This window comes from Bubalus bubalis, chromosome 3 (genome assembly GCF_019923935.1).
Source record: "Bubalus bubalis isolate 160015118507 breed Murrah chromosome 3, NDDB_SH_1, whole genome shotgun sequence".
Classification (NCBI taxonomy): Eukaryota; Metazoa; Chordata; class Mammalia; order Artiodactyla; family Bovidae; genus Bubalus; species Bubalus bubalis.
Window position 1 is genome coordinate 35,579,756 of NC_059159.1, and position 26,921 is coordinate 35,606,676.

Below are 26,921 nucleotides of genomic sequence, written 5' to 3' on the forward strand. Positions count from 1 at the left end.
CTATTCCATTTGGATCACGCGCCCTTCCAAAGTAAGCCCCGCCCCACCTGCTCGAGTACTGCCCAGAGATTTAGCCACACCTTCTTTAGGCCCCACTGCCCTGCCCATTCGCCGAGGCCACGCCTCCTCTCCCTCCCACTTCCCTTGCTGCTTTCCCTATCCGGCAGCAGCCCACAGGAGCGCTCATCCTCCGTAAGGCCTGGGCTTCCTCCCGACTACCCGCCTGCCCCTCAAACCCCAACCAACCCATTGAGAGACTTGGGGCTTGTGGTCGGGGATGTTTTACTGAGCTGGGCTCCGATACAATTCTTTACGATTAACACGACTAGGTATTACCAGGGCCTCATCACACGACAAATTCAACCGAGGTAAAGGCCTGAGTGAAGCCTGGTCTCTGTCCGAGGTACATTATCAGCCTTGGCTCCTTAAGTCCTCGACCCTCACCCCCCCCAAACGGAAAGAAGAAGAGGCCCTCTCAGTTATCCAGGCTCATGAGTAGAGCAGTGCCTCTCTTGATCCAGTGATCAGAGGTCATGGTCCCAGAGCGGAGGTCGATGCCAATAACGAAGGATGCACGGTCTGAGCTGCCTGCCCGGTTGGGATAGTAATAGCAGGGACAGGAATACATGCCTGCAGGAAAGGACAGGAGAATGAGTCAGACCCTGGAGCCACTGGGAAAGCAGGGCAGGTGGTGGGCGGGGGGGGGGTGGGGGTGGGTGGGCGGGGGGTGCGGCTGGGGAGCGGAGGTTGGGTTAGGATGCAAACTAGGGAGGGGGCAGGCAAACTAGGGAGGGGGCAAACTGTCCCACCCTTGGCACTCTTCTTGCGGCTCTCAGTAGGCCGGAAGTGGATGGTGGGCATGAGGCAGACAAGCTGCATGGGTTCTGCCTCCACCAAGCAGGAGTTCTTCCGGTCCCAGCCGGCACCCTCCAGGTATAGACCCCGAACCCAGACACCGTCCTTGGGAGACATGGGGACAGGTTGTGGGTAAATTCAGACCCTCAGTTGCCAATGCCCCCACCCCTGTCCTGCCCCCTTTTTCCTCCCCTCCCTCTCAACCAGTCGTTTCCCATCTTTGCTCCCAGCCCCTCCTCCTCCACCAGACTCCCCTCTGCTCAGAACCCTAAGCACATGTGGCACCCACCTTGGGTGGATACACTAGGTTGCTGTCGTCCACAGTGGAAACAATAAACTCCCAAGAGAGGCTGTCCACTGAAATCTGGAGATTGAAGGTGAGAATAAGGGAGGATCCTCCCACACACACAGAGGAGAGCATATTACAGTATCTAGTTCTGTCTGATTACATATTATCAGTATCCATTCCCATCACACTGTCCACATGGCTCACATTGTTTTGGCGAGCTGAAGACTGCAGCACGGCAGTGAGGAAGCCAGTGGGAAAGGTGAAGCCAGACAGCCAGAAGATCACAGGAGGCCGTGCACGGCTGGCCCACATCTCAAACTGCTCCACACGCATGGCCAAGTCCCGGGTCCACGAAGCCAATGGCTTCTGTGAGGGGTAGGCCTGGAGCAGGAGGTAGTGTGTGTTTATTCATTCACTTATTCATGCATTCAAATTCTTACCGTGAACACTTGAAGCAGATAGAAGAATATAGTGTCAGCCCCTGTTCCCCAAACCATAGTTCAGCAAAGCTCTCCAAAAGCCAATTTCCAGGAAAGGAGCATAAAATGACAACTATTAACAACAGCACCAGCAATGCTAACCAGTTACCATTAATGAAACACCTTTTAAGGTGCACAGTACCAGGAACCCTTGAAACATCCTTGGAGAAACTTAGGGACTTGCCCTGGGTACGTTTCTATGTTAACAACTTTGCAAAGTCAGTCAGTGAAGGGCAGAATCAGATTTCAACCTTGAACCTGTCTGACTCCAAAGCCCAGGCTCACTGCTTTCTGCTATAGGCTTCCCTAGGACCAGGAGGCTGCAGGTCCAGGGGTAAAAGAAGAGTTCATTGTTGGAGAAGGATCAACAGTGAGATAATCTTACCTTTCCCCAGAGCGGAGGGACATGGGCATCAAAAATGCAATTGAAAATCTCTTCCAGGCTGGTAGACATGACGATGAGGCCCTGGATGCCTTTTTCTAGTTCTGTCAGTGAGAAGCTGGATGGGGAAAGGTGGAGGGTCATAGATGGGATGGGCCTGGGAGAGACATCCTAGGCAGGGCGTGAAGGCCTTTCCTCTTGCCCCATCCCTGCGTTCCACAGAGCCCCACCTCCCCCCATCTCACAGGATGGTCTCCATCAGCTTGTTGTATCTCTGAATCTCCTGCAAAAGGACCACATTGAGTGGGGAGGGGTCCATAGCCAGTAGTTTTCGGGTCCCCTCATAGTCGATCATTTCCGGGATCTTCTGTTTCACATCGGCAGCCAACTCAAGGACCTGCCGAGGCAGGAATGTTGAGTGTAGACCTCTCTTCCTCCTTGGTTTCCCTCCCCCAGGTGACTGTCTGTCTGTCCTTACCTTCTCCTCCCGACTCTGGCCTCCAGCCCTGGTGGGTGTAATCTGGGGTTGCAGGGAAAGCAGAGTCTCAAAGAGAGTGCGCGCCTCTGTGATCTGGGAGGCCACATCGGCATTGGGGTGCTGGCCAAAAGCCTCTGGGGGGTCCATGCCAGGCAACATGCTGATGTACTCTTTGTACGAGGCCAGGCTCCCATCCTTGGGGATAAAATAGGTCTCCAACACTGACAACCTGGGGAGTCAGTGCAGAATTATCACCGCACTGTGGGGACTTGGGGCTCCCATGCCAGGCCAAGGCCCTATCCATCCAACTCTCTGCTCTTACTTCGCCTCCCAAGTCAATCTCCCATTCACTCCTCAAACACTGCCCCTACCCCCAATCCTGCCACCTGGCACCCCATTCAGTGCCCCCCTCACCGGTAGGAGGGGGTCAAGAGAGCCTGGTCACAGAAATAGTCATTGATGTAGGTGGTCAGCAGGCGCCGGTCCCAGTCATCCGTGACGTGTCCACCATAGTTGACCCCAGAGATGAGGTACTTGAGTGCATCCCAGGGCGTCTCCTCATACTCGTCCAGGTAGAGGCTCAGCAAGTTCTCTGACACCTGTACATGGCCCCAGCCCACGCCCCCAGCCCCACACACAGTTATGGCAGGAATTCTTCCAGGGGCTTCCAGTCAGTGACGATTCCTGCAGGGCAGCCTCGGGGCAGAAAGTGTAAGGAGGGAGGGTGGGGTGAGGGACCCTGGTCAGCACAAACCTCAAAGTCAGAGTCATTGAAGCCGTAGATGATGTTCCAGCCAAGTTGCAGGAACTTTTTGCGTTCAAGTAACACAGAGTGGAAGAAGCACAGTGCGAACAGCAGTTTCTTATACTTGGTGGGCTTGGAGCAGCGGGAAAACTGTGGTTCTGTCATCAGTTGGTAAAGACGAGTCATGTTGGCCTTTAGGCCCTGGGGACAAGGACGTACAGAGATGGGATGACATGCATCTTGCATGGTCCTAACACTAGCAGCATCGTGTTCAGTTGTGGAGCTTGGTCATTGCATAAGGGCACTGGCTGAAGAAATGAGTGAAGGTTGAAATCCAGCCCTTGAGCTGCATGCCAAGACATGCACTCATCCACAGGGCTTGCCGTCCTCCTCTTCACACACGGGCGCTGTATGGACTCGTGGTAGCCCTGCCTTCTCATCTCCACCCCCACTCCTTGATCCCCTCAACCGTGATGTTCTCAGTGGTGGGTACTACTACTACTACTAAGTTGCTTCAGTCGTGTCCGACTCTGTGCAGCCCCATGGACTGCAGCCCACCAGGCTCCTCCATCCATGGGATTTTCTGGGCAACAGTACTGGAGTGGGGTGCCATTGCCTTCTCCCCAGTGGTGGGTAGGCCAACTCAATTTGTGAGTGCCAAAAAATATGAACAAAAACATAAATATGGGAACTTCCTTCGTGGTCCATTGGTTGAGAATCTGCCTTGCAATGCAGGGGATGTGGGTGTGATCCCAGTGAGGGAACTAAGATCCCACATGCTGCCAAGCGACTGAGCCCTTGCACTACAACTACTGAATCCACATGCCACAATATAAGATCTTGTGTGGCACAACTAAGACCCCACATGGCCGAATTAATAAGAAATGTACACAATTTTGTGCAAAGGGTTAGTATATAGTGACATATCATCAAAGAGGAATGAGCTATATGATTGGATTTATCAGGCTTCATGAGCAGGTTGGGGTTTGGCTAAGTCTTATAAATAGGAAGGATGAAACGAGGCTGAGAGGAGGGCCTTGGCTGTCCAGAGATGGGAAGAACTGAAGGAATAAAGGCACGAAGGGGAGATAAAGTGAGAAGAGGATCTTTCTGAAATCAAGTGAAGTGCTCAGATAGGGTAAGAAGGACTGTGAGCAGATGGCAATACAGTAAGAAGGGCAGTTTGAGCTGACTGGACCCGATTCACCAGGAACCCTGGAGCCATTTCTGTTTTGAATAGGACAGTGATACATTGAAACAGTGTTCTAAGGAGATTCATCATGATGGACAAAAGGGAGCAGGGAGAAAACAGAAGTAAGAACATTGGTTAGACCAGGAACAAAAAGAAAATCTGATTTTTAAAACTATCATTTATAACATCATCAAGTCATGTAAAGCACTGAGGAATAAATCTAATATAAATGTATATAACTTTAGAAAATTTACAAAATTTTATTAAAAGAAAGAATAAATGGAGAGACCTACTGTACTCATGGATTGAGAAGCTCAATATCCTAAAGATGTTGATTTCCCCCAAATTGATCAATAGGACTTTTTTGGTGAAACTTGACAAGGTAATTCCAAAATTTATGTTAGAGAATAAAAGATCAGGAATAGCCTAGAGAAGAATAAGGTAAGAAGATTTGCCTTCCCCAGCCATCAAGAATTATTATAGAGCTAGAGAGTAATTAACACAGTGTATATTGACCCCAGGATAAACAACTTGATCAATGAACAGCATAAAGGGCCTAGAAACCCATCTGTATATGTATATGAAGACTACAACACTTAACAAAATTGGAACATGTAATACATTTAGATTAAAATAGTGTATCAATTTACTGAAGTCAGCAACCATGTTGCAGTTATATAAGAGAACACCCTGATTCTTAGGAGTGAGTCCTTTCCACTGAAATACACTACAGTATGTGGCAGTAAAGGGCCAGGATATACAATTTACTCTCAAATGTTTCAGAAGTGTGAGTGGAGAGAGAGAAAAACAGAGATCAAATGATAAAGCAATTGGGACAAAATGTTAACTACAGATGGATTTGGGTAACCTATAGGGGGTTCTCTGTACTATTATTCTTACAAATTTTCTGTAAATTTAAAGTTATTTTCAAAAATTTTTTTAAATATTGGTCTCTTTGTCAGCTTCTAAAAGGAATTCAGTTGCACCAAGCACACCTGAATGTCCTTTCTTAGAAGGTTCGGTGGATTGCAGGAAGGTTCCGCATCACCAGCAGGCAGCCTTTCATGGACAGCTCTCCTGGGCTGACCTCCAACAGGACTGCCTCCCCTGGTGACCCACTCACTGCAAAGCCATCCTGTCTGGTTCCTCTTTCCTCCTGGGATTTGCTCCCATTCATCATTGCCTCCATGGTTCAGTTCAGTTCAGTTCAGTCGCTCAGTCGTGTCCGACTCTTTGTGACCCCGTGAATCACAGCTCGCCAGGCCTCCCTGTCTATCACCAACTCTCGAAGTTCACTCAGACTCACGTCCATCGAGTCAGTGATGCCATCCAGACATCTCATCCTCTGTTGTCCCCTTCTCCTCCTGCCCCCAATTCCTCCCAGCATCAGAGTCTTTTCCAGTGAGTCAGCTCTTCGTATGAGGTGGCCAAAGTACTGGAGTTTCAGCTTTAGCATCATTCCTTCCAAAGAAATCCCAGGGCTGATCTCCTTCAGAATGGACTGGTTGGATCTCCTTGCAGTCCAAGGGACTCTCAAGAGTCTTCTCCAACACCACAGTTCAAAAGCACCAATTCTTCGGTGCTCAGCCTTCTTCACAGTCCAACTCTCACATCCATACATGACCACAGGAAAAACCATAGCCTTGACTAGACAGACCTTTGTTGGCAAAGTAATGTCTCTGCTTTTCAATATGCTATCTAGGTTGGTCATAACTTTCCTTCCAAGGAGTAAGCATCTTTTAATTTCATGGCTGCAGTCACCATCTGCAGTGATTTTGGAGCCCAGAAAAATAAAGTCTGACATTGTTTCCACTGTTTCCCCATCTATTTCCCATGAAGTGATGGGACCGAATGCCATGATTTTTGTTTTCTGAATGTTGAGCTTTAAGCCAACTTTTTCACTCTCCTCTTTCACTTTCATCAAGAGGCTTTTGAGTTCCTCTTCACTTTCTGCCATAAGGGTAGTGTCATCTGCATATCTGAGGTTATTGATATTTCTCCCAGCAATCTTGATTCCAGCTTGTGCTTCTTCCAGCCCAGCATTTCTCATGATGTACTCTGCATATAAGTTAAATAAGCAGGGTGACAATACACAGCCTTGATGTACTCCTTTTCCTATTTGGAACCAGTCTGTTGTTCCATGTCCAGTTCTAACTGATGCTTCCTGACCAGCATACAGATTTCTCAAGAGGCAGATCAGGTGGTCTGGTATTCCCATCTCTTTCAGAATTTTCCACAGTTTATTGTGATCCACACAGTCAAAGGCTTTGGCATAGTCAATAAAGCAGAAATAGATGTTTTTCTGGAACTCTCTTGCTTTTTCCATGATCCAGCGGATGTTGGCAATTTGGTCTCTTTTTCCTCTGCCTTTTCTAAAACCAGCTTGAACATCAGGAAGTTCACAGTTCATGTATTGCTGAAGCCTGGCTTGGAGAATTTTGAGCATTACTTTACTAGCCTGTGAGATGAGTGCAATTGTGTGGTAGTTTGAGCATTCTTTGGCATTGCCCTTCTTTGGGATTGGAATGAAAACTGACCTTTTCCAGTCCTGTGGCCACTGCTGAGTTTTCCAAATTTGCTGGCATATTGAGTGCAGCACTTTCACAGCATCATCTTTCAGGATTTGAAATAGCTCAACTGGAATTCCATCACCTCCACTAGCTTTGTTCGTAGTGATGCTTTCTAAGGCCCACTTGACTTCACATTCCAGGTTGTCTGACTCTAGGTGAGTGATCACACCATCGTGATTATCTGGGTCATGAATATCTTTTTTGTACAGTTCTTCTGTGTATTCTTGCCACCTCTTCTTAATATCTTCTGCTTCTGTTAGGTCCATACCATTTCTGTCCTTTATTGTGCCCATCTTTGCATGAAATGTTCCCTTGGTATCTCTAATTTTCTTGAAGAGACCTCTAGTCTTTCCCATTCTGTTGTTTTCCTCTATTTCTTTGCACTGATCGCTGAGGAAGGCTTTCTTATCTCTTCTTGCTATTCTTTGGAACTCTGCATTCAGATGCTTATATCAGGCTTAGTTACCCCACAGCATATGGGATCTTAGTTTCCCAACCAGGGATCGAACCCAAGTACAAGGCAAAGTAATGTCTCTGCTTTGAATATGCTATCTAGGTTGGTCATAAGTTTCCTAGCCTCCATGGTTACTGCTTATTAAACCGACCTAAACAGCACCTACCTCAGGGCCAACACACCTCTACCCATTACAGAGGGTGGAGTTCAGACAACAGAAGGCCCTCTGGCTACAAGGCACATGCCTCTCTTAGACAGCAGTAAGAAAGGCTCTTAACAAATTAAAAAAGAAGGGTTGCATCTCTTTGACAACACATATCTGAACTGTTTGACATTTTTTTAACAGGAAGACAGACTACTTCTGTTGGCAGAAGAAAATAAAGGTAAATAAAAATCAACTTTAAACATAGATTTTAAAAAATTAGTGGTGCCATTAACAACATGGAACAACAGACTGGTTCCAAATCGGGAAAGGAGTACATCAAGGCTGTATATTGTCACCCTGATTATTTAACTTATATGCAGAGTACATCATGCGAAATGCCAGGCTCGATGAAGCACAAGCTGGAATCAAGATTGCTGGAACTATTAGCAAGGTGAAAAGACAGCCTTCAGAATGGGAGAAGATAATAGCAAATGAAGCAACTGACAAACAACTAATCTCGAGAATATACAAGCAACTCCTACAGCTCAACTCCAGAAAAATAAATGACCCAATCAAAAAATGGGCCAAAGAACTAAATAGACATTTCTCCAAAGAAGACATACAGATGGCTAACAAACACATGAAAAGATGCTCAACATCACTCATTATCAGAGAAATGCAAATCAAAACCACTATGAGGTACCATTTCACGCCAGTCAGAATGGCTGCGATCCAAAAGTCTACAAGTAATAAATGCTGGAGAGGGTGTGGAGAAAAGGGAACACTCTTACACTGTTGGTGGGAATGCAAACTAGTACAGCCACTATGGAGAACAGGGTGGAGATTCCTTAAAAAACTGGAAATAGACCTGCCTTATGATCCAGCAATCCCACTGCTGGGCATACACACTGAGGAAACCAGAAGGGAAAGAGACACGAGTACCCCAATGTTCATCGCAGCACTGTTTATAATAGCCAGGACATGGAAGCAACCTAGATGTCCATCAGCAGATGAATGGATAAAAAAGCTGTGGTACATATACACAATGGAGTATTATTCAGCCATTAAAAAGAATACATTTGAATCAGTTCTAATGAGGTGGATGAAACTGGAGCCTATTATACAGAGTGAAGTAAGCCAGAAAGAAAAACACCAATACAGTATACTAACGCATATATATGGAATTTAGAAAGATGGTAACAATAACCCTGTGTACGAGACAGCAAAAGAGACACTGATGAATAGAACAGTCTTATGGACTCTGTGGGAGAGGGAGAGGGTGGGAAGATTTGGGAGAATGGCATTGAAACATGTAAAATATCATGTATGAAATGAGTTGCCAGTCCAGGTTCCATGCATGATACTGGATGCTTGGGGCTGGTGCACTGGGACGACCCAGAGGGATGGAATGGGGAGGGAGGAGGGAGGAGGGTTCAGGATGGGGAACACATGTATACCTGTGGCGGATTCATTTTGATATTTGGCAAAACTAATACAGTTATGTAAAGTTTAAAAATAAAATAAAATTTAAAAAATTAAAAAAAAAAACAAAAAAAAAAGATTGCCTGGAGAAAGATCAATAACCTCAGATACACAGATGACACCACCCTTATGGCAGAAAGTGAAGAAAAAAACTAAAGAGCCTCTTGATGAAAGTGAAAGAGGAGAGTGAAAAAGTTGGCTTAAAACTCAACATGCAGAAAACTAAGATCATGACATCTGGTCCCATCACTTCATGGCAAATAGATGGGGAAAAAATGGAAACAGTGAGAGACTTTATTTTCTTAGGCTCCAAAATCACTGCAGATGGTGATTGCAGCCATGAAATTTAAAGACACTTGCTCCTTGGAAGAAAAGCTATGACAAACCTAGACGGTATATTAAAAAGCAGAGACATTACTTTGTCAACAAAGGTCTGTCTAGTCAAGGCTATGGTTTTTTCCAGTAGTCATGTATGGATGTGAGTTGGACTATAAAGGAAGCTGAGCACTGAAGAACTGATGCTTTTGAACTGTGGTGTTGGAGAAGATTCTTGAGAGTCCCTTGGACTGTAAGGCGATCCAACCAGTCCATCCTAAAGGAGATCAGTCCTGGGTGTACATTGGTAGGACTGATGCTGAAGCTGAAACTCCAATACTTTGGCTACCTGATGTGAAGAACCAACTCACTGAAAAGACCCTGATGCTGGGAAAGATTGAAGGCGGGAGGAAAAGGGGATGACAGAGGATGAGATGGTTGGATGGCATCACCAACACAATAGACATGAATTTGAGTAGGCTCCAGGAGTTGGTGATGGACAGGGAAGCCTGGAGTGCTGCAGTCCATGGGGTCACAAAGAGTCAGACACAACTGAGCAACTGAACTGACTGATTAACAAAAATGGGCCAAGGAGATAATCTGCCTGCAGGAGCTGAAGACTTGTTTTGAGAGCTAGCAATTTATGATGCTGGAGTGCCAAAAAGAAGTACTTTGTAACCAGATGGAATTCACACCTGGCACTGAGTTCAGTAATGGAGCCAGGGATGGGGATTGGGCTTGAAATCAGGAAGAGGACAGTTTCTCCATCAACTTGTGAAGGGAGGAAATGTAGAATGAGGACAGGACAGGAGGAGAAAGAAACACAGAAGTAATCGATGATGTCGCAAGAAACAGAAGGAGGACCAGGAGTGTATCAGGGAAACTAGGGGGACAGTCAACTGTGGTAGCCTCCCCAAGGTGGCCAAAGAAGGATTTAATGATGAAAGACATCCGCATGCCTGTGCATCTGATCAGTTCTCGTTTATTGAGCACCTACTACAAACAGGTCCTTGCATTGGTCACAGGATGAGCAAAATGGTGAGGGAGACGAAAAAGACACAGTCTCTGCCCTCTTGAGCTTACAGTCTAGAAGAGAAGTCAGGTATTAACCAGAATCACACTAATAGGTGTAAAGTTCTTGCAGTGGAAGGTTGGAAGGAACAGTCAAGAGGATTCCTGAGAAAGTGCTGGTGGGACTGAGACCTGAAGGGGCAAAGAAGGGGGTGGGGAGGAAAATAGGGAGGACAGTTCATGAAAAAGCACCAGGCTGGAGAACACAGTCTGTCAAGGAAGAACAGTGAAACAATTTTAAAAGTTGATGGTGTAGGTAAAGAAAGCGAAGGGGAAAGTTGGACAAACAAAGCAGGAGAGGTGCTCGCAGGGGCACACAGGCCATGTGAAGAGGGCTGTGAACTTGATTAAAAGCAACGAGAAGCTACTGAAATAGTTTCCTGCTGCTACGTTGCTTCAGTCATGTCCGACTCTGTGCGACCCCATAGACGGCAGCCCACCAGGCTCCCCCGTCCTTGGGATTCTCCAGGCAAGAACACTGGAGTGGGTTGCCATTTCCTTCTCCAAGGCATGAAAGGGAAGAGTGAAAGTGAAGTCGCTCAGTCCTGTCCGACTCTTAGCGACCCCATGGACTGCAGCCTACCAGCCTCCTCCATCCACGGGATTTTCCAGGCAAGAGTGCTGGAGCGGGGTGCCACTGCCTCCAAAAATAATTTAAGCAGAGGTAAATGAGCAGGATGTAGTGACATGATCAGATTTTAAAAGATTGGTATGATTGCATTCCAAGGTGACCTTGTAGTACTGGAGATAAAAATTTCAGTAGAGCTGGAGGGAAGGAGAAAGGCCAGGAAATGACAGTAGGGAGAGAATGTAAGGAAGTGTCCGGAGGAGGAAGGGGCTGACAGGTCCACACACTAGTTATATACTCTTCCTTTGCCTCAGTTTCCTACCTGTAAAATGGGGCTGATAGTACTTACCTGATAGGCAAGTGTGTGTGTGTATGTTAAATGAATTAAAAAACGTAAGCATTTAGAACAATGCCTGGCATGTAATAACACTCAAAAAAAGTTAGCTATTAAAAAAAAAAAAAGTTAGCTATTACTACTATGTTCTAAGAGTTTGGCATGCAGAGGTGGAATTTCTTAGAGGACAGTAGAATCAGAACAGCAGCCTTGTTGTTAAGGTTAAACCCTCTCTCTGAGGCCAGGAGGAGGACAGGTATGCCTGCTGGTGTGGGCACTGCTGCTGTCTACAGTTGCCCATACCTTTGGTGGCTCTGTGGTCATCTTGATGCTGGCCTGCAAGATGGAGATGGGGAAGTCTGGGTGGGGGCTGGAGCTGAGCCAGAGGCGGAAGGAAGGGTGTGGATCCTCCACCTGCAGCTGCTCCACCAGTTTATCCAGGTTCGGCATCCAGGACAGCGACAGGTGGCAGTTGGCGAGGAATACCCAGTGTCCTGCAAGGGGGTGCTGATGTGGTGGGAACCACTCCCTATGCCCCGTCTGTTCCCGCACTGTTCCTCTGGTTGTGGGGCCAGTTTAGGGGGAGGGTCCAAGTGCTGAGGTGCCAACCCCCAAGGCCTTCTGGAGGAGCGGGAGCTGCAGTGACAGCAGGGTGACAGGTGGGAGCTGGTGGACAGTCAGGCCAGGGCCATGGTTGGGGGCAGAAGAACTGGGTAGACACTGACCCTGAACCACACCCTCTCGGAGGAGCCGAGCCGCGATGGGGGCCTGGCCCTGGCCCAGAGACAGGGCGTGGAAGCGCTGGGCCATGCCTGTATGCTCAGCCAGCTGGAGCAAGGCACTGGTGGGGTCCACGCCGGGGGACAGGATGAACACCAGTGGGGTCCGTGGGGCCGAGTCCTCCATCACCTGCCAGCAGCACAGGGTGTGACCTTAGGCAGAAGGCCAGGTGAGGTCTCGGGAGAGACTGGGGAAGTGCGGGTGGCAGACTGGGACAGCGAGAAGCAGGTGGGAAGGCAAAAGAGCCACTGACCAACTTCATGTTTAGCACAGGCGGCTCAATGAAGCGGGAGCCAAGGTTGGAGACGATGAAAGAAGTTACACAGAAGGCCACACGGTCCTGGCGCAGGGAGCGAACAATCAGCATTCGTTGCATTTCATTGCAGGCATTCTCCCACTCACCTGGGGACAAGGTTAAGGTTAAGGTTAGTGAGCCCGGAGGAGCAGGCAATCTGAACAAAGAGACGCCTGCGGGGACACTGGGCCAGGGGGCAGATGCGCTGAGGGAACTTGGGAGAGACAAGGGAGGAATTAGAGGAAAGAGCAGGTGTGAGGCTGAAGGAAGGAAGAGAAAGGAGAGGGAGGCCTGGCTCCAGGCACCTGGCAGCATGGCCTTCTCGGGGGTGGCATTGGTATACCACAGGTTCCAGTCCCGAGGATACTGCTCAAAGGAGTTCATGAGCCCATGGAAGTTGGTTAGTTTGTCCAGCTCTGTGATGTTATCCCAGTAGGCGTCTGCGAGCCAGGTGGTACAAGGGTTATCCATTTGGCCTTCACGATCCAAGACCTGGGGCAGGGGGACGAGAGAGGAGAAAAGCATTGACCCAGACTATCCCAAAAGATCTTTTTGTACAGTTCTTCTGTGTATTCTTGCCATCTCTTCTTAATATCTTCTGCTTCTGTTAGGTCCATACCATTTCTGTCCTTTTTTGAGCCCATCTTTGCATGAAATGTTCCTTTGGTATCTCTGATTTTCTTAAAGAGATCTCTAGTCTTTCCCATTCTGTTGTTTTCCTCTATTTCTTTGCATTGATGGCTGAAGAAGGCTTTCTTATCTCTTCTTGCTATTCTTTGGAACTCTGCATTCAGATGTTTATATCTTTCCTTTTCTCCTTTGCTTTTCGCTTCTCTTCTTTTCACAGCTATTTGTAAGGCCTCCCCAGACAGCCATTTTGCCTTTTTTGCATTTCTTTTCCATGAATACACAGAAGAACTGTACAATAAAGATCTTCACAACCCAGATAATCACGATGGTGTGATCACTCACCTAGAGCCAGACAACCTGGAATGTGAAGTCAAGTGGGCCTTAGAAAGCATCACTATGAACAAAGCTAGTGGAGGTGATGGAATTCCAGTTGAGCTATTTCAAATCCTGAAAGATGATGCTGTGAAAGTGCTGCACTCAATATGCCAGCAAATTTGGAAAACTCAGCAGTGGCCACAGGACTGGAAAAGGTCAGTTTTCATTCCAATCCCAAAGAAGGGCAATGCCAAAGAATGCTCAAACTACTGCACAATTGCACTCATCTCACAGGCTAGTAAAGTAATGCTCAAAATTCTCCAAGCCAGGTTTCAGCAATATGTGAACCGTGAACTTCCTGATGTTCAAGCTGGTTTTAGAAAAGGCAGAGGAAAAAGAGACCAAATTGCCAACATCCGCTGGATCATGGAAAAAGCAAGAGAGTTCCAGAAAAACATCTATTTCTGCTTTATTGACTATGCCAAAGCCTTTGACTGTGTGGATCACAATAAACTGTGGAAAATTCTGAAAGAGATGGGAATACCAGACCACCTGATCTGCCTCTTGAGAAATCTGTATGCTGGTCAGGAAGCATCAGTTAGAACTGGACATGGAACAACAGACTGGTTCCAAATAGGAAAAGGAGTACGTCAAGACTGTATATTGTCGCCCTGTCTATTTAACTTATATGCAGAGCACATCATGAGAAACGCTGGACTGGAAAAAATACAAGCTGGAATCAAGATTGCTGGGAGAAATATCAATAACCTCAGATATGCAGATGACACCACCCTTATGGCAGAAAGTGAAGAGGAACTCAAAAGCCTCTTGATGAAAGTGAAAGTGGAGAGTGAAAAAGTTGGCTTAAAGCTCAACATTCAGAAAACAAAAATCATGGCATTCGGTCCCATCACTTCATGGGAAATAGATGGGGAAACAGTGGAAACAATGTCAGACTTTATTTTTCTGGGCTCCAAAATCACTGCAGATGGTGACTGCAGCCATGAAATTAAAAGATGCTTACTCCTTGGAAGGAAAGTTACGACCAACCTAGATAGCATATTGAAAAGCAGAGACATTACTTTGCCAACAAAGGTCTGTCTAGTCAAGGCTATGGTTTTTCCTGTGGTCATGTATGGATGTGAGAGTTGGACTGTGAAGAAGGCTGAGCACCGAAGAATTGATGCTTTTGAACTGTGGTGTTGGAGAAGACTCTTGAGAGTCCCTTGGACTGCAAGGAGATTCCAACCAGTCCATTCTGAAGGAGATCAGCCCTGGGATTTCTTTGGAAGGAATGATGCTAAAGCTGAAACTCCAGTACTTTGGCCACCTCATGCGACGAGTTGACTCATTGGAAAAGACTCTGATGCTGGGAGGGATTGGGAGCAAGAAGAGAAGGGGACGACAGAGCATGAGATGGCTGGATGGCATCACTGACTCGATGGACGTGAGTCTGAGTGAACTTCGAGAGTTGGTGATAGACAGGGAGGCCTGGCAAGCTGCGATTCATGGGGTCGCAAAGAGTCGGACATGACTGATTAATTGATCTGATCTGATCCCAAAATAATAGGTTTTTTTGTTTATTTCAAGGTGAAAAAGCCAAGATGAGTATTTCATGAAACAAAATGAAGAAATGAAAGAAAGGAATCTGAGATGGATTGGAATCCACCTTTATTGGGGAAATAAATGGTAGGAAAGGGGGAGCCTGTGTATCTGAGCCACCATGTGGGTGAAGGCACAGTCCAAAGTTAGGAAGCGGGCGCCCTCTTGTGGTATCCTGGCAATACTGCCTTCTACCTGAATGATGGCAATTGCAGCTGCACCCTTAAGAAGCACAACCTGTTCACTGTCACTTATTAATTTAACAAATATTTAGTGTTCACCAACTATGTTTTAAACATTCGAGACACACCACTGAACATAACAGACAAATACCTCTGCCCTTGAGGAGCTTATTTTCCCACATGGAACGGCAGATAATGAACCAAAAACACAGCAAATAATTATCTAGTAGGTTAAAGATGGCAGTGCCATGGAAAAAGAGAATAAGTTGAGGAAGATTAAGGGAGACTGGAAGTGCTTAAGGGTAGCTGGAAATATTAACACAGTAAAGGAAATTTCGGTGAGGTGAGATTTGAATCAAGCCTTAAAGGAGGAGAGGGAGGGGCACAGTGTATACCTGTGGGAACAATTTTCTGGCAGAAGGAACAGCTGGTGTGAAGGCTCTGGGGTGGGACATGCTTGCGGCAGTGAGAAGCCTGTGCAGCTGGAGTGAGGAGAAGGCAAAGGGGCTGAGGGTGTTTGGAAGGGAGAGAGTGTAACAGTGACCACGGAATTCAGGATAGGCAAGGAGTGGCCTGAGAGTCAGTGAAAGAGTGGCCAGGTCATGCTGATCAGTGGGTCACAGGAAAGGGGCTCAAAGCCCCACCTGTAATTCGGGCAAGCCACTCCCCACGGCCCCCGGGAGCTTGTCATACATCTGCTCCTGGCAGCTTTCCTCCGCTCACTTGCTGGATCCTGGGCTTACCCTCTGCATCTGGGGTCCATTCCCGACCTTGTTCACCCCACGCTCAGATACACTCTCTACCCAACTCACCACGCCCCCACGTAGAAAGAAGTTGTATTCATCCATGTTGAGTTTCCCAGAAGTCTCCAGAATTTTGGCACACATCTGAAAACTGAATAGCAGCTTGTGGCGCTCGAAAAGCGTGCGGCAGGTGTACCTGGGAGGGGACAGGGGGTGGGGGTTTGGGAGGCACAATACTCAGCATCGAGGCTTCCTGAGTGAAGACCCGACAATCACAGAGCCCTGCCTACAGGGAGGACCTTCATCAACCTCTAATCCAAACCTCCTGTAAACAGCCTAGCCTTCAGGGCTCTAGAGAGAGGATGTGATTCTCCCAGAATTTCCTCAACACTGACTGGACCCCAGCTATGTGCCAGGTACACTGCCAGGTCCTGAAGACACAAAGGTGAACGAATACAGTCTCTGTCCTGCTGTCCTGGAGGAAGTCAGGCAGAGTGGGGAGGACAAGTGAGGGACCATATGAGAGGACATGAGAGGTTACTGTGTGACAAGATGAATCCTATACATGAGTGGCAGCACTCTCCTGCCTGGAGCGGAGCCGGAGGTGCAGCAGAGTTACCGTGATGTGGCAGAGAGGAGAGGGGAGGACGCCAGGGAGAGCTCAGATACAGGCCAAGGAGGCAGTGGTGGTGAGAAAACCATGGTGTGCAGGGCATCAGCGATGCTCAGGGTCCAGTGTAAGGAGACGGAAGGTGAGGCTGCGGGGCAGGTGGCAGCCAAGGTATGGAGGACTTTATGGCTATTGGACACAAAACTACCACCACAGAATAGAAGCCGGGGCTTGGGTGGCACGGCCAGATGCGTGTGTTTGAAAGGCTCAGGTTGCTGACCGCAGGACAGATTGGAGAGGGACAGAGCTGGAGGCAGAAGGACCTGTTGGGAACCCATGGGGGAATTCAGAAAGATCACGGTGACTTCAACTGAAGTGAGTCATGGCAGTGGAGAGACTTGGGTGGGATGGGGGAACAGTGTGCAGAAAGAATCATGAGCAAAACCTGTGGACTGATCTGAGAGGTGAGGGACAGTGAAGAACCAGGAATCTCTCCCAGTTCAGGTGCTTGGGAGGTGGCTGTTGGTGCAACTCAGGGGTGCAGCCCCTGAAGAAAGAGGGGAGACGAGTTGGATGTGAAACAGGTTGACCTTGAAGGGTCTGTGGGATGTCCAGGCGGGGGGTCAGGAACCTCACTACTCAAAGTCAGAGCCACAGACCAGGAGCAGCAGCTTCACCTGGGAGCTTGTTAGAAATGCAGGCTCCCAGGTCCCAGCCCAGACCTACTGAGTTGGAGTCTACATTAACCTGCGTCATGGACACATTAACCTTTTGAGAAGTGCTGGCACAGGGGTAGGTCCTCCACACAAGGCTAATGCTCAAGGGAGACACTGGGACTGGGACTGGTCAGCCCATGTTGATGGTCAGCCAGAGGGTGGACACTGTCCAGGGGAGGTGTATGGTGAGAAGAGCAGGGGACCAGGGGCGGTGGCAGGGGCAGCTCCAAAGCACAAAACCAGAGGGGTTGGTGGGCACAGAGCCACTGGGCCTCACACCCGGCGCGCGCGGGGCGCGGTGAGGCGCCCAGACCTGTAGACAGCGTAGGTGTGGTACTCGTTCAGGTAGTCGATGCGGTCCTCCAGCTTGTTGCTGCGATGGCTCTTGTCGATGCTGAGGATAAAGAGGCTGATGTAGGCGTCCAGGGAGAACTGGTACATCGGGTCGATGCGGCCCATATCGTTGAGCACGAAGAACAGCACAGAGGCCCGCTGGGCGCAGGGGCGGTAAGCCTGTGGAGGGGGCGGAGTCAGGGTCGGAGGGGCGGGGGCTCGGAGAGGGGGCGGGGCCGGAGGTCGCTGTGGTTCACCTCTCGGGCCAGGTCGATGTTGATCTCCGTGGTTTCGCTGGTCTCCAGCTGTTCGGTCACCTCGGTGGCGGTTATCTTGGAGGTCCGCAGGGTGTTTACCAGCTGCACGTCGTCTAGCAGGGAGCCCGTGGCCTCGTTCAGCAGCCTGGAGAAAAGCCAAGAGGAGTGTGTATAAAGGGGCTTCAGCGGGTGTTGAGCCTGGCCGGGAGCAGGGGTTGGGCGACCCATCATCAGCGCCCCCCTCCCTGCCCCCAGGACTGTAGTCAAGCCTTCGAGCAGACCCCGCGGGCTGTGGGCTGGGGGAGGCAGGGTCTCACCGAAGGATCTCGTCCTCCAGCTCCTTGAGCTTCCTCTTGCCAGCGGCGATATTGATGACCAGGGAGTCCTTCTGCTCCTCCAGCTCCGGCCGCTCCTTCCGGACCACAATGCCCAGCAGCTGGGCCTCCAGGCCCTGAGATGGCCAGGACCCGTGGTGAGAACCCCAATCTGGTGACCTTTACCCTTTACATCCTTTTACACCTCTCAAGCCCCACATCCCCAGCTGCTGACACAATCTCAGCCTTTTCTCAGTCCTGGCCAATTCTACAGCCCTCTGGATTCACCCTGGTTCAGTCTAGGCATCGGCCCCCACCCACCTGTTCTTTGACAGCGAAGTTGACAATGGTGGTCTTGGCTGAGGTCTCTGGGCTGTAGTGGGGGTTGGAGAGCTTGGTGGTGATGTAGAAACGGAAGTTGGGATTGTATTCCACCTCCTTATCTCCAATGCGCATCAGCAACCGACCACCTGCACTGACAGGAGGGTCAAGGGCAGGGACTCCACAGGACCAAGTGTGGGCTGACCCATTGTTCCCCAACTGGAATCCAGTAGCAGGGACTCAGCCTGCCTACGGCCCCAACCCAGGTGTGTTTGAATACAGGGACAAGGTAGTAGGAGACACAGCCAAAGACCTAGCGCTTTCCTGCCATGGGTCCGACCTCGCTGGTCTCAGCCCAACCCCACCATAAGCCTGGGCCCTGACCAATTCGAGCTACAGATTTGTTGAGCACAGGGTTGAGTGTGGGATCCAGATATTCCTGCACATTCTGGAGCAGAACTGGATATCCAAACTGGATGGCGTTTTCTAGGATTCGGAGATAATCGTTCATCTGCAGGTCGATGATCTGTAGGCCCTGGAAAGCAAGGAAAACTATGGAAGAAATGCTGAGGGATACAAGATGGGTAATAGCCAAAGGGTAGGACCTCAGAAAGAGTCAGACTTGGGAAGAGAATCTAAGGGGACGAATCAGCCCTCCCCCATCCCCAGCCCTGTACCTGATTTCCTTCCATGTTCTTGATCCATTTCAGGGCCTGGGCCTGCGGATCGATCATCAGTGCCCACCTAAGGAGGAAGTGTGAGTCAGAAGATAGGCTTAGCCTTCACTTGGGCCTGTGCTCCCAGCAACATCCTCACCTGTTGCCACGGGTGACAATGATGCCGTTCTCAGTGGAGAAGGCATCCGAGGGCAGCCCTTGAATGTTCCAGTCCCGAACTTTGGTAGGATTGGACAGGAAGTTGTCGAATGTGAAGCGGGGTGAGCAAGGAACCTGCAGCTCTGAAATCTGGATGGAAGGAGCCCGGAGCGTCAGCCTGGATATCAGAGCCCAGCACCCCTGCCCCTTCCCAACATCTGTTACTCCCAGAGGCTGTGATCTTAGAGCCCAGGAACTCATGCATCACACCCGAGCCCTGCCTTACCTTCCTGATCCAGATTTGGTTGACTATCTCATCCCGGTAGTTGGTCAGGAAGGGCCCCATATAGGACAGGAAGGCAGCTGCAAGGAGACAGTCTCCCACCAGGTAGCCCAGATCCTCCTCCAGGCCCTGGAGGACAGCAGGGGAGGTAAGTATAGTCTTCCTGGGCCCCATTACTGGAGGCACATGGACAAGTCTGAAGGCACTCTCCCCTCTGGACACTGTCCAGATCAGAGGGAGTCTTTCCCTCTCCTAAATCCTTGTGCCCCAAGAACTCAACCCTACCCTCACAACTTTTGAGTTCCCCATGTTTTATTTTTTTCATATTTTGGCCGTCCCATGTGACTTGCAGGATCTCAGTTCCCTGACCAGGGATCAAACCCAGGTCGTGGCAGCGGTAGCGCCAAACCCTAACCACTAGACCATGAGGGGACTTCCTTGAGTTCCACAACTTTAACAGCAATGTTTATTTCTTCTCTCTTTCTTTTCTTGGTCGTGCCACATGGCTTGTGGAATCTTAGATCCCAGGCCCTCGGCAGTGAGAGCATGGAGTCTTAACCACTGGACCACCAGAGAATTCAGCAGTGTTAGTTTGTGATAAGGCCTAACCCTCTTGTGAAGCCAGGAGCTCACTGAGATCAGAGATGAGATGCCCCAGGTTGGCTTCAGTCAGGCCAGTGGGCTCTATCAGGGTCCTCGTGAGTATTTTCCAGCCCCACCTACACAAGGAGGCAGATCACTCCTGGCACAAAAGCCTCTCCTCCCACTGTTCTCACCAAATGGGAGAGGAAGAATGCCCAACGCCCCATTCTTGGGTGTCCCTACACCCAAGCATCACCATCATTTCCCCTCCTGTCCCTCCACCTAAATGGGCCGGGAGCTGGTCGCAGTGGTGGGCAACAGCGAGGAGAGCCAGGGGGCGCAGCTGGCCTCACCTTTACTGTCTCCTCCCATCGGGCCTTCTCGCCAGCCAGCCCGGACACCAGCATCCCAGCACGCTCCAGCTTCATCTCCATCTCCTCGGACCTCTTGCGAAGCTCCTCCTTCTGTGCCAGCTTCTCATCATACTGTTTCTTCAGCATCTCCAGTTTCTCAGCCACCTGGGAGGGATCAGAGTATAGGGATCTAACACAGGCTGGAGGCCAGACAATTCTGGCTTCGGATTACCCATCTGTCATGTTGTCGCTCTATGACCTCTGGGAAAAATGAGCTCTTGGAGCCTCAGTTTCCTCAGGTACAAAAAATTAACACCTACCCTGCAGGGTTGTTGTGAAGGAAAAAACAATATCAAATGTATGTGATGTGATCAGGTGAGTTTTCTTTCCTGAGCCTCCACCACTCCACCACTCCTTCCTTGAGACTGGAAACTGCTTGGTCATGGACTCAAGGCTGAGGAAGAGATGGGCCTCTCGTAGCACAGGGATAAACCACATAGGATGTTTTGACAAGAGAGGACCAGATAACACAAAAATAACCGCCATTCCATGTTGTTGAGAGAGTGACTCCTGAGTTCTCATCACAAGGAAATTTTCGTTTTTTCCCAACTATTGAGGTTGACTTCCAAGAACTTGAGAATGAGATAAGTAGCTCTCCAAGGAATTATCATTATTATTATTATTTTTGCCTGTGCCAGGAGGCACGTGGGGGTCTTAGTTTCCCAACCGGGAATTGAACCCATGACCCTGCAGTGGAAATGTGGAGCCCTAATTATTGGACAACCAGAGAATTCCCTCCAGGGAACATTTTTTAAAGCAAAGTGGAGATTCAAAATGTCACCCTTGAGTGACTTGAGCATCTAAAGAAAGAAGGTGTCGCTCAGGGATCAGATAGGCCACTCAGAGGCTAGGGGCCCACAGGGAAAGGGTGCTCTGGCCCTCACACACACGTGCTGGGTTATCTGGCAGGCTCTACTGCATGACACTTGTCATCAGGTTCACGCAACCACCTCCATGCACTGAGCCCACACTCATCAGCAACACTCTGATTATAATTTGGCTTCCCGTGGAGACTGGGCTCTGGGGAGGCAGCCAACCTACGTGATAGATCTATATTTCATTATTTATTTTGCATGTTTTCACTGTTTTGATTTTCTACACAAGAAATATATGCACAGGGTTAAAGACCTAAATAATAAAAGAGGTTATAAGGAAAAGCAACGGTCCTCTAGCCCACTTTCCTACTTAGTTCCATTCTTCAGTAGCAAATTATTTTTTAACCGTGTCTCTTTTTATTTCTTCAAGTAATTATCTCCCTATCTCTGACTATTATGCTTATGCAACTACTGGATGTGTGTGTGTGTGTGTGTGTGTGTGTGTGTGTGTGTATTTATATACAGCTTTAAATTTTTGCAGCTTTAATCTTTTTAATTAAAAATAATTATGAGAAATTTCAAACCTAAGAAAAAGACTAATATAAGCAATACCTACACACCCATCACCCAGATTTAACAGTTGTTAACATTTTGCTGTATTTACGCCATCTACTTATTTTTCGCCAAAGTATTTTAAAGAATGTTACAAACTCATGACATTTCAACTTTAAATACCTCATAACACATTGCTTTTTAGAAAAGGACATAGTCATAACACCATCATCACACCTAACATTTTTAACTTTTTTTGAAAATAACTTGTCCCATTTGTATTTTTTTTTTTTTTTGAATGGTGAATATGTTTCACACAAATCAACATTCCAAAGGAAGAAAAGCGTGCTGGGGTTTGTCCTCCTGCCACTCCCGACCCCAGCTCAGCCCCAGCCTGAGAGGGAGCCGCTGTCAGCAGTTCCTAGTGTAACTTTCCAGACCGAGTCCATCAACAGTAAAAATGTGAGCATCGTGAGGGGAGCGCCACGTTCGCCACTGAATCAGACCCAGGTAGTGTCCAGCACTCAATAAATCTTTCTTGAATGGATGATTTGTTTTCAAAAAGATAAATGGTAACATTCAATATCACTGTTTTATACTTTACTATTTTTCACCTGTCTTCAAATCCATTCTTGTCAAGCTGTCTCATTCTTTTTAACAGCTGCAAATTTTGTGTATGATGGAACCACAATTTATATGACAAGTTTCCTACTGATGGACATTTGTGTCTTCCCAACGTTTTCTATAATTAACGAAGCTGTAATGAGTATCCTTGTACTTGCATAAGCACATCTTGACGATGCTAGTCCTTTTCTATTTTAATTGTGTTTACTTTGTGAATAGGTAACTTAAAAATTCAAGAGGCATGAAAGCATGAAAAATCTTCCTCCCAACCCTCTGTTCCATCTACCCAGCTTCCTTCTTGAGGTAGCCAATGTGACCTGTTTCTAGTTCATCCTCTACGGATACTACAAGTATATTTTATACAGCTGTTTCCTGCTTTATCAACGTTAGACTATTTCTATGGACTTAATGCTATGATAGATGAAGATCTGATTCCCTTATACCAACACACCTCATCCCTTTCTTTCTACATCTAGTCGTTTTTTCTTTTTTTCCCCAAATATCACAATGTTTATTGATAGATACAAGTTATAAAATCAGGACATGAACATGATTGGATAAATTAAGTGGACTTCATTTCAATACTATAATAAGAGGGACCAATTAAAATTCTCACCATTTGTTTCACACCCACAAAGACCACTTCAAGGGCATTTAGAATCTCTCAAGGGCTTCCCAGGTGGCGCTAGTGCTAAAGAACCCACCTACTAATGCAGGAGACATAAAGAAGCAGGTTCGATCCCTGGGTTGGGAAGATTCCCTGGAGGAGGCCACGGCAACTCACTCCAGTATTCTTGCCTGGAGAATCCCATGGACAGAGGAGCCTGGCCGGCTACAGTTCATAGGGTCGCAAAGAGTTGGACATGACTGAAGCTACTTAGCAAGCACACACGATCTCTCCAAATTTCCTAATAGTTCCTAATCTCTCTTACTGGCTACCTTTATATAATGTTAAATAACATTCTAGTGTTATAAGTAATAAATTCATATTTTTTTGTTTGTTGCCACTGTGCAAGGCATGTAGGATCTCAGTTTGCCAACTAGGGATCAGGGATTGAACCTGTGCCCCCTGCAGTGGAAGTGCAGAATCTTAACAACTGGAAAGTCCCAACACGTTAAAACTGTGTCCTATTTTATCTGCTGCAAAAGCACTGCCCTGTCTTTTCCCAGCTGTGTCCACTTCCCCAATTTTTAGGCGGTACCTTTATTTTTATATCGTTGAGGTTGACATTCAGAGAGGCCACACTGGGTCTTCTGTGCTCCATCTCTAGACTGATTATAAAGGTCAAATGCTAACAAACAGCGTCAATGTCATCATGATCCGGGTTGGTGTCCAGTGTGAACCAGGCTGGGCTCCTCGTGGTGAGACCCACTCAGACAGGTCACTGTGTGGGCTGAACCAGTTGTTAAATACTTTTTCTATTATCCCTGATGTGTTTTCTCTTTCAGAAATTCTTACAGGTTGGTCGTGTCTCTATTCTGCTTTCTGTCTCTGGTTTTGTGTTACGTTCTGTGATGCTGTCCTCCCACCCTTCTACCAAATGTCACACTTTGATCATTTTTAAATTTCCCAGAATTCTTCCTTTTCGTTTGGCCTTTCATCATCCTATTTTTATTCTGTGGATGTCATTTCTTTCTTAATCACTCTCTCTGATGATACTAATTAGAGGTCTACTTTTTTCAAGTTTTTTCATAACCTGAATTTTCTCTGGGCTTATTTTTTCCTCTGGGGTCATGGCTTGTTACAATTGTTTGTATTGGTCGTTCCCTTGTGTGTTGGAAGACTTCCTCCAGGACTTTTTCTCACCCTTCTCCAGGGGAGGTGGTGACTGATCTGACTGGTAAAATTGGAAAGAGTAAACTGGGAATGCTCAACTGAGCTCATGCCCTTTCTTTTTAGGGGTGAGCACAAGTCCCACTCCACCCCCCCCAACAACGCCCAAGGCCAGGTAGGTCTGTCTGAAGATGCGGGTCCCCACTAGGAGGGCCACTTGCTCGCAGACATCTCCCACATCCCCCAGCCTAGACTTTATAGGTTATATTTTGGCCAAATGCCTTTTATTTCTCAATTTGCTTAGAACTCGGGCATAGAATAAGACTACTAGTTCTCAGATCCCTTCAAGAGTATACCTTTTGGACTTTCCCGGCCGTCCAGTGGTTAAGACACCATGCTTCCAATGCAGGGTGTGTAGGTTTGATCCCTGGTTGGGGAACTAAGATCCCACAACTCATATGGCATGGCCAAAAAATGAAAAAATGGAAAAAAAGAGAAAATGAAAAAAAAACAATGGCACAGGTTTAAAAAAAGAGAGAGTATACATATATGCAGACCAGAAAATCCCCCAAAACATTTTTGACAGTGCTGGGAGTTTCCTGATCAGACTGCAGCGTGTGGACAGGTGTTCTGAGTAAGGTAAGTAAGGTGAGTAAGGCTCATGTTAGGCCCAGTGGGTTTTTACACTTGTGTGGTTGACTTTTAACTTCTATGACTTCAGTGAAAGTCTTTAGGCCAACCCTGTGTTATTCTGACCTTGGCAGATGGCTGTAGCTTTGTCTATGAATGAGTGACTTTCTCTATAGAGACAGATGTTTGAAGCAAGACAATTTCTAGGAAATGGGGCTTGGACAGGGGAGAGATGTAGTCTGCAAGGGTGGCCTTAATTAAGAGTTCTGTGGTGGATGAAGAGTCTGTTCTGGGACTTCCCTGGTGGTCCAGAGGTTAAGAATGTGCCTTCCAATGCCCAAGATTTAGTGGGATTAAGTGACTTGCTGGTTACTGCCGGTGCTGGGGCTAGAACCTCGCCTCCTGATTTCAATCCCCCACCACCTCGGTTCATCATTACCTCTCAACCTCTCTTGAAATCTTCACTCTTTTCCTCTTTTTTTCAAGCCTAAACACTCACAGGTATGGCCATCCATTAGGAAAGGTTTCTCACCTCTGGATGAATCATATCCTGGGCCAGATAATTAGGGGTTGTCCCCTTCACATGTGGGAAAAAAATGGGCCTGTAGGGTCAGCTGCCAACAGCGTCATTCTTGGGAGAAGCATTTGTAGGACACCTCGTGTTAGGTTGCTGGTGGGGGATCTCACACCGCATCTTGAGGACCTCTAGTTGGTAACAGTACGCAAACAGGGAACTGAAATTTCTCCTTTGTTACTGAAAGTGTAAGATGCAAATATAGCTTTCAATAGAACTTCAGAATCAGGCACGCTGAGCCACCTGCTTGCAGCTAGCACTGTGCTGACCCTGGGCTCCTGCCAGGCCAACTAAGTAAGAATCTCTGGGGGAGCCTTGAAATCAGTCGTTTGAAGCCTTCTTCTCCATCAGGGTCGCCCAGAGATGGGAAACCCTGAACACAGCACTAGAGGTCTGGGAAGAGGCCCAGAGTCCAGCTATATTACATTTCAATCCAAATCTTGAGTAAATAATTTTAACCATTTCTCATTTGCTTGGATCCCTGAAAATATATTTTTTCCCTAGGTCCAATTCTGACACACAGCGAAGGTTAGGGACCCCTGGTTTGGAAACTGCCCAGAAGCCTCTGAAATGGGTCAGAATGGAATCTTCTTTGTGTGTATGTGTGTGCACGCTGGATCTTGGTTACAGCACATGGGCTTAGTTACCCCGAGGCATGTGGGATCTTAGTTCCTTGATCTGGGATCAAACTGGTATCCCCTGCATTGGAAGGCAGAAGTTACCTTCAAGTGAGGGGAGCTGATGATTAGAGAGCAGAAGGTGAAAGGGAGAATTCTTACTGGATACGCTTTTGTCCTTTTGAATTTCAAACCATGTGGATATATTTACACTACCTATTAAATCAATGATAGAAAATTAAATGATAGACTGAAAGAATTTTGAACTCTTGATAATAGCACTTATATTCTGCCTGAATGAGAGTTACTTGTGCATGTATCTGGTAGGACAGCACCTTTTGGATTATCTAGCCCTCTCACAGGAAATAACCCTCTCTACCTCCAGACGACAACCCCAGGCTCCAACACCCTCGTATTCCTCCAGGTCCAAGCAGCAGTGTGACACCCCTGCCCCATCCCCCGAGCAAAGACCCATTGCCACACAGACTTCATCAGTTACTGTCTCAAGGACCTTCTCCAAAGGGCCCCAACAAAGGATGGCGAACACTGCCAGCTCCAGGTCAGTTGTGGGAAGGGCTCCCCAGAGACAGCGCCCCTGTGCCTTTGTAACCCTCTCACTGACTTAGCTTTCTGAGCCAGAGGCAGCCATCTAAACAAGGCGCAGAGTGGGAGGCAGCAGGACTATAAGGAGGAGGGGGTAGAATTAGACAGGGAGAAATAAACAGAAAGGAAGCATCCTAGAAATCGGGAATCTGGGAGAGCTACCACCTAGGAAAACGGAAAAC

The 26,921-nt window shown here is 47.8% G+C and overlaps 1 protein-coding gene across 2 annotated transcripts in view; it reads right to left on the reverse strand.

Moving 5' to 3' along the window:
* Nucleotides 1–475: 475 nt before the first annotated feature.
* Nucleotides 476–26,921, reverse strand: part of DNAH2 (dynein axonemal heavy chain 2) — a 109,856-nt gene continuing 83,410 nt past the window's right edge. Inside the window, exons 66-88 of one of the 2 annotated variants that reach the window (XM_006062873.4) lie at nucleotides 20,491–20,655; nucleotides 19,559–19,684; nucleotides 19,274–19,422; nucleotides 19,135–19,201; nucleotides 18,842–18,992; nucleotides 18,458–18,606; nucleotides 18,140–18,273; nucleotides 17,823–17,967; nucleotides 17,546–17,745; nucleotides 15,976–16,102; nucleotides 12,740–12,926; nucleotides 12,393–12,541; nucleotides 12,085–12,268; nucleotides 11,663–11,853; nucleotides 3,238–3,429; nucleotides 2,898–3,082; nucleotides 2,484–2,712; nucleotides 2,251–2,402; nucleotides 2,009–2,123; nucleotides 1,349–1,525; nucleotides 1,145–1,219; nucleotides 810–960; nucleotides 476–630 (exon numbers count right to left, since the gene is read on the reverse strand). In XM_006062873.4, the coding sequence (XP_006062935.4) occupies nucleotides 476–630; nucleotides 810–960; nucleotides 1,145–1,219; nucleotides 1,349–1,525; nucleotides 2,009–2,123; nucleotides 2,251–2,402; nucleotides 2,484–2,712; nucleotides 2,898–3,082; nucleotides 3,238–3,429; nucleotides 11,663–11,853; nucleotides 12,085–12,268; nucleotides 12,393–12,541; nucleotides 12,740–12,926; nucleotides 15,976–16,102; nucleotides 17,546–17,745; nucleotides 17,823–17,967; nucleotides 18,140–18,273; nucleotides 18,458–18,606; nucleotides 18,842–18,992; nucleotides 19,135–19,201; nucleotides 19,274–19,422; nucleotides 19,559–19,684; nucleotides 20,491–20,655 (3,555 nt within the window). Of the gene's footprint in view, nucleotides 631–809; nucleotides 961–1,144; nucleotides 1,220–1,348; nucleotides 1,526–2,008; nucleotides 2,124–2,250; nucleotides 2,403–2,483; nucleotides 2,713–2,897; nucleotides 3,083–3,237; nucleotides 3,430–11,662; nucleotides 11,854–12,084; nucleotides 12,269–12,392; nucleotides 12,542–12,739; nucleotides 12,927–15,975; nucleotides 16,103–17,545; nucleotides 17,746–17,822; nucleotides 17,968–18,139; nucleotides 18,274–18,457; nucleotides 18,607–18,841; nucleotides 18,993–19,134; nucleotides 19,202–19,273; nucleotides 19,423–19,558; nucleotides 19,685–20,490; nucleotides 20,656–26,921 lie in introns of those variants that run through there. The other variant, XM_006062878.4, reaches the window with a different exon arrangement.